The 12,868-nt window shown below is 36.3% G+C and overlaps 1 protein-coding gene across 1 annotated transcript in view; it reads right to left on the bottom strand.

The window, feature by feature from the left end:
• The window catches only part of LOC127418079 (short transient receptor potential channel 7-like), a 77,707-nt gene that overhangs the window by 45,771 nt on the left and 19,068 nt on the right, over positions 1-12,868 (bottom strand). Inside the window, exons 3-4 of the mRNA XM_051658460.1 lie at positions 7,035-7,217; positions 1,371-1,535 (exon numbers count right to left, since the gene is read on the bottom strand). Coding sequence (XP_051514420.1) covers positions 1,371-1,535; positions 7,035-7,217 — 348 coding nt within the window. The remainder of the gene's footprint in view (positions 1-1,370; positions 1,536-7,034; positions 7,218-12,868) is intronic.

The raw sequence follows: 12,868 nt of genomic DNA, 5'->3' as shown, positions 1-12,868 counted from the left end.
AAGCGTATTTGGGTGTGCAAGCTTTCATTTTGGGTGGCATTTGATCGAGCCCCTAAAGTCACCCCCGCTGCACGTGCCTGGTGTTGAGCTGTGTTGTGAATTAAAAACATACTGCCCAAAATATATATATATATTTTAAAACCTGTGGTGAAATTTTGCAACCCTAAATGCTCAGTGTTGCAAATTTGCAATGCTTTTCCAAAATGCTCAAAACAGAATATGCATCATATTTATAATGTTAATGACCAGTGGCTTACGAAAAACACTTTTTAGGAAGTAAAAAAAAAAAAAAAAAATGCTTGGGATTCTTCGGGTTAAATAACAACCTAAATTACAGTCTATTCCTCACACAAAGATAACATATGACTTCAGATAACTTGAAAATATAGCACACAATTCATATGGACCACTTTTATGATCCTTTCATTGTGCAAAAGCACCAAGTCCCTATATTCTTCTATTTTATGGAAATGTGCAACATGAACATTCTGCCTAACATTTCTTTTTGTGTTTCACAGCAGCATTTTTAGCTGTACTAATCCTTTAAATCTCAGTTCATTCAACAGAAAGAGGTGAGAGCTGATATTCACTGTTACCCACAGAGACAATACAAACATACAGTCTGTTTTAAATAATTCCATCGTGATTTATCATTTGTTGTAAATATTCAGCCCTCGACATACCTCATAAATTCATCAACAACAGCCACAATGTTTTTCCTCTTGGTCATATCTCTCAGTAGGCTGCTTAAGAAAGTATTCTTTCCTCACAAAGTTCACAAATGTTCATCAGAGACTTTGTCAAAAATCAGTGGTGTAATCAGTAAAAGTTGTTTTTTCTCAGCAGAGGTGGTGTGAATGGTTTGATTGCCCTCAAGTTCAAATGTCTCACACACACAAAACCTTCATCATCATCATCATCATTCTTATCAGTCTGCCATTTGTCTTTCTGCTTGACATTCAGCACCTCTCTCTTTTTCTATTGTCTATCTGTCAGACATTAAAAATACTTTAATAAAACATAAGCTCTCAGAAAGTGCACAAGAGACTCTTTGTTTCGTGTGAAGTTAGTATTTTGCTAAGTTTACAATGCAGTGCTCCAATAAGCATGAAATAAACTGCAGAAATAGAATCCAAGCAACCGAGAATAGACAGACAGCGTCGTGCCTGGTCAGGACCGTGTATCAATGTTTGCAAGAAACCTTGACTAACATTACAAGTGGACTTATGTGATAAAAGTGCTCAAATATGTAGAATATGGCCCTTTGAAAACAGCTCTGTGAGATGTTGCAGGCATTCTAGTTGAACTATCACTCTTAGTTCAGGTGAAAATGTTCACGTTGAAAGAATTAGAATCACAGTTTGTTTTACCTTGCTACATGGCACGATCCAATACGTAATGGCGAGAAAGGGCAGGCCGACAGTTACTCCCAGAACCGTCAAACACTTCACACCGATGGATTGCTGCCTGAGACCAGACAGATTCTCATACCAGATCGTCAAGAGCTGCTGCTGGCAGTTTGGATGAGCAACAAACTGAGACACAGAGAAGAGGAGTACAAATCAACGGTCAGTCTGTTACATTTACAGAGCCATTTTCTGTGCTTTTTTTAAAAAAAAATTTGGGAATGAAGTGAATGGAGAAGGGGCTGTTGAGCTCCAAAAACAACAAAAAAGCACCAGAACAGAAGTACAGTATACTGTTGAAGTAGTCATACAACTAGTGCATTATGTTCCAAGTCTTCTGAGGAAGAAGACCAAAATGAAAGTGATTATTTGCTAAAAATCTCAATCTAAAAAAGTTCTTTAATGGTACTTTTATGACGCCTTTTTGTCGTTTTTGGAGCTCGACAGTATCCATCCCTATGCACTGTCATTATATAGAAAAGAGCAGTGTGAATATTCTGTGTTTTTCTGTGTTCCACTAAAGAAGGTAAGTTGCACAGGTTTGGAACATCATGAGGGTGAGTAAATGATGACATAATTTACATTTTTGTCTTAACTATCCCTTTAAACATATAAAGCACAGTCTATTTTAATTCAATTAAATACTTTATTCACACTTTTTGCATAATTTAGCTAAATTGCAGCTTGATTAGAAATGACGGTCAATAAAAATATTCTGCTCACAAGTGAAATTTACCTTGATTTGTATTTGTTTTTTTCAAATTACACTTGTCTCATATTTTACCTCAAGCATGCTCTTTGATGACACTTGTAAAAATAGATCATTTTGTCGAATTTTGTAAATGATGGCCGTTCAAATGTAATTGTGATCTGTTGAGCAGGTGGAGAATCAATGAAGGTCCAGAGATGACGAATACAGCTGCTGGTGTCACTGTTGTTTAGTTTTGTAGCTCTATTAGACAGCTGAGTGTGTGTGTGTGTGTGTGTGTGTGTGTGTGTGTTTGTGTGTGTGTGTTTGTGTGTGTGCAAAAGCCTCCATTTGCTCTCTAATTAATGTCATTGATGTCTTGGAGAAACAATCAAGATAATAAAGAGCTCTCATTTGTGATTTTTCATCCAGCTTGTACTTCAAAGGAACACACTCTGTTTTCGTTGTGACGCTGCAGATTAATACGTTTCTCCCTGGACACTTCTCTGCCCGTCAGCACCTTTATTTCTGTTTATCTTATTAAATTAAAGCACCACTGAGACATGTCACCACAAGCCCACAGCTTCAGAGTTTATTTCTTATCACACAGTGGAAAACCCAGGACGCTGTGTTTTGCCGTTTGTGTTTGTTTGGCATTTGGTCTAATAAGATCAGAATAGTAAAAAAAAGTGCAATTCTCCAACTTAAAGCTCAAGTGAGAGCTGGTTTTTACAATTCTGAGAGTCTACAAACACAGATTAAGCCCCTGCATGACCCGGACACACCGCCAGGCATTATATACAGCAGTATAGCTGGATTTTTAAAGAAATGTAAGTGGTGCTTGCCAATGTAAAACTCACAGCCAGAGTGTTGTGTGTGGTTGATATGTGGTTACTAAGGTGTTCTAGGTTGTTGCTAATTGGTCAAAGTCAAAATAGCTTATCCCTAGCCACTATAAGTTATTTTGGTGTCTAGATTTTATTTCCGGAGTTTTCTTTTTTTTTTTTTTTTTGACTAATTATTGTCCGGCAGGCAAATTTGTTATTTCTGATTGCTTAAAAGCCGCACAAAAGCATTTCCTATTGAACATTTGGGGAACATATTGAAGAAATCATCATTAGTTTATAAAACAGCCAATACAGCGCAACAGTACCCACTCAGTTTTGTTTCGGAAGTGTTTTTCCATTCTTTACTTCCATAGGGAGTTAATAAAATCCCTCATAAAAGAGTTGTAAGCCATGAACCAAACCAACCAGCTCCGAGGTGAATCACAAAATTTCAAACCTTGATTTGAAGCAAAAAAGTATTTGAAAATCAGCCAAAAAGGCAAAGGTACAAGACTGTGTACTTAACGTCTTTAATAAGGGAATGAAATACAGTCCCATGTAGCACTGCAATGACGTAATCAAATCAAATAAAAAAAAATAATTGTTGATTGTAAGTATAGAGTCATTATATTTTAAGTGTATTGCAAAATATATACAGATATATAAGATTGAGTGAAGAGAGAGTGGCTTGATTGGGTCATTCACAGTGTGTAATGGGATTGGGCGGTCGCTGCAGAGCTCTTTTGGCGCGCTTTGTTTGCCGCGATTCTTTGATTGGTGGATTTTCCCCCTCAGGATCATGGGTACTGTAGTTCTTCACCAATAATTGTGCTATTATACATGTTTTTAAAGGAATAGTTATTCCTTTGGGTGGAAAACTATTTTCCACCCAAAATAGAAATTTCTCTCATCATTTTTTCACCCTAACACCATCTCAGATGTTTATGCATATTCTGCAGAACATAAACAAAGATTTTAAAAGAACATCTCAGCTCTGTTGGTCCATACAATATAAGTGAATGAGCTTTGAATTTCAGCCAACATTCACTTACACTGTGTGTACCTAGAGAGCTAAAATATTCTTCTAAAATCTTTGTTTGTGTTCTGCAGATGAAACACTGGGATGGCATGAGGGTGAGTAAATAATAAGCCCGTTTACATGCACACCAATCTGCTGATTGCTCCCAAAAAGCTTATTTAAAAAAAAAAAAAAAACAACAAAGCAAGAAAACCGCTTTTACATGAGATTTGACACAATCAACTTATTCTCTGCTTTTGACATCAAACCATGAAGAGGCATGCACACAACATATGTGTATATTGGATAAGTTGGTGAGAAAGCCGGAAAGGGGTTTTCATGCAGCGCGAAATCGGGCTAATGGGCAAAAATCTACCTGTCGATCAGTTTATTCTTAAGCTGTGTAAGACCTAACACCAATAAAGGAAAGCCTTTCATTGCACTTATATCACCACACACTTTGTTGTCTTATTAAGCATAATCGGTGTAAGAACGTGCATGTAAACACACACAATGAGATCATTTTTGTGAACTATTCCCTTAAAAAAAAAGAAGTTGAAATCATGTGGACTGATGGCTTCAACAGAAGCATATATCGTTGATTAACAACCTCAGAGCTCACGGTAGGTCTGTCTTTAATGGTTTAAAAGTTATCGTTAAAAATCAATTCCCCTAAGGCAAAAATGAATGGGATTTTTACTTTAAGAAGCCAGACTGTTGCACTTTATTGAAACAAGAAGTTTCAATAGAGTGCAATCCCTTGTTTTTAAAATTGCCAGTAGGCTGTACTACACAATAGGCTAGCATTCATCATTAAAATGTGTATATACAGTTGAAGTCAGAAGTTTACATACACATTAGCCAAATACATTTAAACTCAGTTTTTCACAATTCCTGACATTTAATCGTAGAAAACATTCCCTGTCTTAGGTCAGTTAGGATCACTACTTTATTTTAAGAATGTGAAATGTCAGAATAATAATAGAGAGAATTATTTATTTCAGCTTTTATTTCTTTCATCACATTCCCAGTGCGTCAGAAGTTTACATACACTTTGTTAGTATTTGGTAGCATTGCCTTTAAATTGTTTAACTTGGGTCAAATGTTTTGGGTAGCCTTCCACATGCTTCTCACAATAAGTTGCTGGAATTTTGGCCCATTCCTCCAGACAGAACTGGTGTAACTGAGTCAGGTTTGTAGGCCTCCTTGATCGCACACGCTTTTTCAGTTCTGCCCACACATTTTTTTTCAGATTGATGGCTTTGTGATGGCCACTTCAATACCTTGACTTTGTGGTCCTTAAGCCATTTTGCAACAACTTTGGAGGTATAGTTGGGGTCATTGTCCATTTGGAAGACCCATTTGCGACTGAGCTTTAACTTCCTGCCTGATGTCTTGAGATGTTGCTTCAATATATCCACATAATTTTCCTTCCTCATGATGCCATCTATTTTATGAAGTGCACCAGTCCCTCCTGCAGCAAAGCACTCCCACATCATGATGCTGCCACCTCCATGCTTCACAGTTGGGATGGTGTTTTTCAGCTTGCAAGCCTCACCCTATTTCCTCCAAACATAACGATGGTCATTATGGCCAAACAGTTACATTTTTGTTTCATCAGACCAGAGGACATTTCTCCAAAAAGTAAGATCTTTGTCCCCATGTGCACCTGCAAACTGTAGTCTGGCTTTTTTTATGGCAGTTTTGGAGCAGTGGCTTCTTCCTTGCTGAGCAGCCTTTCAGGTTATGTCGATATAGGACTCGTTTTACTGTGGATATAGATACTTGTCTACCTGTTTCCTCCAGCATCTTCACAAGGTAATTTGTTGTTGTTCTGGGATTGATTTGCACTTTTCACACCAAACTATGTTCATCTCTAAGAGACAGAATGTGTCTTCTTCCTGAGTGGTATGATGGCTGCGTGGTCCCATGGTGTTTATGAACATGGTACCTTCAGGTGTTTGGAAATTGCTCCAAAGGATGAACCAGACTTGTGGAGGTCCATTATTTTATTTTTATTTTTTTGTGGTCTTGGCTAATTTCTTTAGATTTCCCCATGATGTCAAGCAAAGAAGCACTGAGTTTGAAGGTAGGCCTTAAAATACTTCCACAGGTACACCTCCAATTCAGTACACCTCCTATCAGAAGCTAATTGGCTAATTGTCTGAAGGCTTGACATGATTTTCTGGAATTTTCCAAGCTGCTTAAAGGCACAGTTAACTTAGTGTTTGTAAACTTCTGACCCACTGGAATTGTGATATAGTCTATTTAAAGTGAAACAATCTGTTTGTAAACAATTGTTGGAAAAATTACTCGTGTCATGCACAAAGTAGATGCCTAAACGACTTGCCAAATCTATAGTTTGCTAATATTAAATCTGTGGAGTGGTTAAAAAATTAGTTTTAATGACTTCAACCTAAGTGTATGTACATTTCTGACTTCAACTGTATCTACTAAGAGAGAATTTGTCAACTATTAGGAGCACACCAGCATAAAGATGGCCTCAAAGCTAAATGCCAGGAACTAAAAGTCACAAAACTTGGTGTTTTTAAGACAGCTTTTAAATTCAGACCCAGTTTTAATGTTGTGGCAAACAGAAAGAAAAGGCGAAGGTTGCCCCATAATAAGAATGCAGAGATCTTGTCACACTTGAGTTAGTCCTAACAGAAGAGAGCTCAGAGTTGTGGAGTCAGTGGTTTGTGTGCTAAAGTCACAAGGTGAGTTCTTAACATGCAGAAGAGTGAGTCACAGTCACAGTGGACCAATCAGAGTTCAGCTGAGGTGAAGAACAGAGCAGACCATATGCATACTGAGATTTCAAACCCAAACACCTCCTCTCCACAGAGACAAGTCATTCTGTGGTGGTACCATAGTACAATGATGGTACAGGATGGTAATACCAAGATACTTATATATATACAGTATACTAAATACATACAGTATATATATATATATATATATATATATATATATATATATATATATATATATATATATATACATGTACATATACTGTATATTCTGTATATATACTAATATATTCCATGATATTAAATGATACTCAAATTTTTTGTTATTAAAAAGAGCGTTCTCACCTTTTTGACTTCATATTTGATGGCGAGTTTGACCCGGCTCAGACAGGGTCTTTGGTGGTCTGTTGGGGGGTTCTGATCCACGTCACCATTCAGAATGGCCTCCGCTTCCTCTGTATCTCGACAGAGATCCAGAACACCCACCACAAAGTCTTTACACTGCATAGACAGCTTTCTGTATTCATTCTGTAGAAAGACAGACTTTTAAGAATTTGGGTTCTAAAAAGGTCAAGAAAGCACCATAAAACTATCATAGAAGAAGCCCATTTGACTATTTTCCAAGTCTTCTGATATCATGCACTGGCTGAAATTTGTGACATTACTCCCTGAACTGTCATGTATCTGTCATATCCATATATTGGAAGTGTGGTGGTCTCAAAACCTGCGACAACTAGGCAGTTCACGTGGCATTTTTCAATATAGGCAAAAGCAAGCGAAATTTCATCGCAACTGCGAAAGGGTAGATTATCAGTGAATAATGACTTAAATTTGGGCCTGTTCCTCACTGAAAGATATCCTATGTCTTCAGAAGACTTGGAATATAGCACACAAGTCATATGGACTACATGTATTATGCTTTTTTGTCTGTTTTGGAGCTAAACAGTCTCAGTCGCCATTATGAAAGAAGCACTTTGGACATTCTATAACTTTTCCTTTCGTGCTGCATGGAAGAAAAAGAAAATCATCCAGGTTTGAAAGAGACCTACAAGTGATAAGAAAGCAAAACTTCCCCTGACAGAAAAGCAAACTTGTTTTATGAACACACTGTCAGCCTCCATGACAGCTCACAAACCAGCATTTAAAATCACACATCAGAGACTGTCATGAAAATAATCTTCTGGACATTCGAGCAGGAGGTGTCTGTCCGTGTGCCTAGAGAGCAAATGCTGTTGTCCTGCCTTCTAAATCAGATTTCATCTGTGTCTTTCACTGTTACACTGAACCGCTGTAGTTTTGAGGTGAGATCTGGAGGCGGAACTGATGCCCTTTGTGGCTGAGCGCTCCGAACGGCCGCTCAAACTGATCTCTGAGATAACAAGCATTCTGGCCACTCCTGAAGCCAGTGTTATCCACAGTTCTGTTCATTCTGTGTATGAACTCAGATATGCCTCTGAAATAATCTCGTTCCACAGATAAATTGAAAAAAAAAACAAACAAAAAGAAAACAACAACAAAAACAACAACAAAAACCCCCCAAAAGATCTGGGTTATAGTGAGGCACTTACAATGGAAGTGAATGGGGCCAATCCGTAAACATTAAAATACACACCGTTTCAAAAGTATAGTGACAAGAAGTGAACACTATATGTGTTAACATGAATTTAGTGTGATAAATTCAATGATTTACTGGCTTTACCAGATTACAGGTTTTACCGTTGTTGCGTCCTCATGACAACAAAGATGTAATTTTAGATATAACTTTACACATATAAGGTTAGTAAGTGATTTTATCACACTAAAATCATGCTAACATGAATAATGTTTAAATCTTGTGGCTATACTTTTGAAACAGTGAGTATTTGAATATTTATGGACTGGCCCCATTCACTTCCATTGAAAGTGCCTCACTGTAATGATGGAGTCTTGTATCACCCTGAAGGGTGTCAGTCAGAAATATCAGACTGCAAGATGTTGCAACTGACCAATCAGAATTGAGTCTTTCAGAGACCGGTATAATAATGTAACATATTCCAATCATGGATGGCCTCAGGTACTATACGATTTGTAATCCTTAAAATAGATATAATATTTGAATATTCTACAAAACCATTAAGATTTTTGTCTCAAAATAGCCTACATTAGCTGAGTGAACATACATCAAACTTATATGGAAGCCAGCACACACACACACACACACACACACACACACACACACACACACACACACACACACACACACACACACACACACATCTCATCGTCTGAAGCATCCTTAACCTAGCAGCTGTACTGAGTTTTGAACCCTTTTAGGAAAATACAACCAGTCAGCATCAAATCGAATTCATTATGACTTTTTAAGCAGATGCTATGCAAATTAATCAAGGATGCAAATTGTTCATTTCACAGCTGTATCTGACTGACAGAGTAAGCATTTATTAACACTCCTTACATGGAGAATGCAGGATAAATAAAGAAATGTTCCAGATTCAATACTGTACTTAACTCGCGCTCTTTTGAAAGCGTTTGAAGCATAATGTCAATTACCACAAAAAAAAAAAAAAAAAAACAAAAAAAAATATATATATATATATATATATATATATATATATATATATATATATATATATATATATATATATATATATATATTTTTTTTTTTTTTGTGGTAATTGACATTATGCTTCAATATATATATATATTTGACTCGTCTCAATAATAATAATAATAATAATAGAATAATAATAATAATAATAAAAAAAATTGAGGTTACAGTAATGCACTTACAATAACCAAACAAATGACTCTTATCAGCTGGTTCTTTTTGGTTAATCAAACACATACTGAACCGCCAGTTTGTGATGACCGACTACAAATGAACCAAGAATTGTTACTGTGTTATTTGTACTTAAGGCTCATGAGATTTAAATCAGAGTAATTTCTGGATGGCTGTTGATATGGCAGTGTGTAGTTAGCCTATATTTAAACATTATGAGCTTTGCTGTAACTAGTGGTATTTTATAAAAATGAATGAATAAAATATCTTAATTAACAAGTCGATATATTTCCAAATATTTCTTTCTCGTAAGTACTAAAAGTATTGTTAATGGAACCATTAAGAAACTGCAATTGTTTATAGAGGAATCGGAACCGGAACCATAACATTTCTTATGATTCCCATCCTACAAGGAAGTAACCAAATATTAAAGATCAAATGTAATCTTGGGATAATGGGAACGAATGTAGAAATTAAAGAATCAGTCATTGAAAAGCCCATTTTGTTTGGCCACTTTAATCTGATTATTGTGGGGATGCGTTACGGCCTTGCTTTAAACAGCACTGATAATTTATGTTCACAAATTGTGTTCCTGGAAAACAATTAGCTTTCGAATATTAGATTGGTCTGTGGGGCCAATATGAGGATATCTGTGGAGAACAGAAGGGGAAAAGCAAAGAACATTCTGTGCTGTTTCTCAGGAAAGAGAGAAAATGCAGTGGGTTTTTTTTTTTTTTTTTTTTTTTGCAAACGTCTGCAGGTTTGTGCATATGTCTCTAGATGAGTTCTGCAGGGGTCCGAATGCTTTCAGAGGCTAAAACTGAATAAGATTGTGTTTCTGTCAGACTATAAATCAGCCTGACCTCATCTGTTTACATGCACCAGTAAGATGAAACAAATACTCAAATAGTTTTCCTCTCCTTAGGTGCATAGACACCTACAGTATTTGTTAGTTTTCTCATTATTTTTGTTTTTTTGGCTGGGTGTCAATGGCAGCCTATAGAACCGTATGGTAAAAACTTGTCAAATTTGGCACACACGTTGGAGAGGGTCTCAATGTTCCTAGTGGAAATTTTGGAGTTGGTCCCTTAAACCCTCAAGTGCCACCAACAGTTCAAAGTTTGACTAACATCTCTGTTTAATCAGTTCCCCTATGGAGAAAAACACTTTAAACTGCAACAGTCTACCCCTCTCAGCCTCACTGTCATACTAAAAATCAAAGATGGTGCTAGCGTGAATAAGGTCTGGATATGATGGATATGAAAATGTCAAATGATGAAAACAATGCCGTTGTCACACACTCCCTTGAGCCTGACCTGCCGGCAGCTGTGTGTGTGTTCTCATGCACTTCACACACACACACACACACACACACACACACATGCTGACACACTATGAGTGATAGCTGGCTGATTTAACAGATTTGCCCTTTTCATCGCACTGTTGTAAAGAGATCAGTCTTTCAGGGCGATGAGGAGAGCATTGTGTGCGCTAACAATTAAAAACACACACAGATATTAATAGACAAGTCTCATGTACACACATTTACCTAGCTTTCTAAAAGGGCAAATGCAACAGACTTCTATTGTTCCATTGTTTTTTAAAGGTAATAACTATTACTCCAGTCTAACCCAAACCCTATCACTTCCCCTAAAAGAAAACTTTAGAATGAAATAAGACATTATTCATGAATCCTGTTTTTTAACAAAAGAGAGTGCTGCCAATTGTCCCCAAAGGGCAGTTTTGTCAGATTTAGTTAACTTCTGGGGGATATAGCTATCTTTAACTGTGTAAAGACGGTAAACGTGGTCATTTTCACATGTGTGCAAGGATAACAAAATCGCAATGTTTACAAAAATCCACCCACATGAATGTTGCCTGTAATGCATAAGTAGAAGTTCACCTGCCAAGAAAAGTAGTCCCATCACTACAAGGACGATTAAGATAATTAAATAACATATCAAATAACTAGAGAATAATTACTTTACGTGCTTTAACAAACACATGAGCTTCATATGTCTGCTTCAAAACCCTCCTGAATGCCTTGAGCCAGTAAACTTCCATATAAGTACATTACTGTAAAGACAATTTTTGTTAGTTTTGCCTTTCTCTATTGTTTTGCAATTTCACTTCTACTCGAGCTGTGTATTATTTTGGGTTATTCTTGAAATTCTGTATGGTGGCACTTTTAATACTGTTTGCTCCTATATGATAAATTGCTTTGTATTTCCTCATTTGTAAGTCACTTTGGATAAAAGTGTCCGCTAAATTATTAAATGTAAATGTAGTCACACAGTGACACTTCCATTTCTCTTCCTTTCATCATAAACATTCAGAACAGGAGGTTTCATATTCAGCCTTTAGAATATGAGTGGAATTCTAGTATGGATTTTCCATTACAGCGTCAATGTTACAATACACAATAACATACAGTAATTAATCACAGTAATGTTTAATTACAGACAGTTTTTTCCACAACTATTGGTACTCAGTATGTATTTCTACTACAACATAAATACTGGGATGTATTAATATTTACTGAACAAGATAATTCAGGCAAAACATTTGCAGAGGTGGGATCGGGGCTAGTTGTCACACTTCTTAATCCAGCGAATAGTTCACAAATGTAATTTCTCAACAGACACATACAGTATGTTAAAGTCCTGCCTACAAAAAAGCCTAAAAAATGTTGTTGCCCAAAAAGAAAAAAAAACACAATACAAAAAACAGACAATTCAATGAACACACATTAAACCTACAGTGAGGCATGTTGTCATATTATATGGGGTAAGTTGACACAATGGGAATCAGCTGTTTATTTACAATGATTTGAGAAGAATACCAATTTTTTGAAACATGATTTAATATAAAAGGCAAATAAGCCATCTTCTGCATTTAAAAAGCATGTATAGGCTATTTAATGGCATTTCAGCTAAATTAAAAAAATTCATGAAACACCAAAAATATCAAACCATCGATTCAATCAACAGAATTATTAAGTAATGACATACTGTACTGCATTTAAAACACGTGACAACTTGAACCTGACATGTATGGTATTAAAAATGCCCTTGTCCTGAGAACACAGTTAAACTTTTTGGTTAAAATCTACCTTCATTATTTAGTTCAGCCTTGCCTTAATGCATCCCAGTGTGATTTTATTGTGTTTACAAAAATATGATGAAACTGTAATTTTAGGTAGACATTAACTGCGTTTGAAAACAATATACAAATCCACACATTAGAGTAACTGGACTTTTGATCCTTGCAGCTTTATAGTTACTGAGAATAGCCTTTCTGACAACTTTCCCATGTGACAACTAGCCCCAATCTCCCCTTTTATACAGATTTTTGTGTAAAATCACAGACAGCAACATGTTCATGGTTACACTGAGAGGATTCA

Source organism: Myxocyprinus asiaticus, chromosome 27, assembly GCF_019703515.2.
Source record: "Myxocyprinus asiaticus isolate MX2 ecotype Aquarium Trade chromosome 27, UBuf_Myxa_2, whole genome shotgun sequence".
Taxonomy (NCBI): domain Eukaryota; kingdom Metazoa; phylum Chordata; class Actinopteri; order Cypriniformes; family Catostomidae; genus Myxocyprinus; species Myxocyprinus asiaticus.
This window is presented reverse-complemented; position numbering and strand designations above follow the sequence as displayed.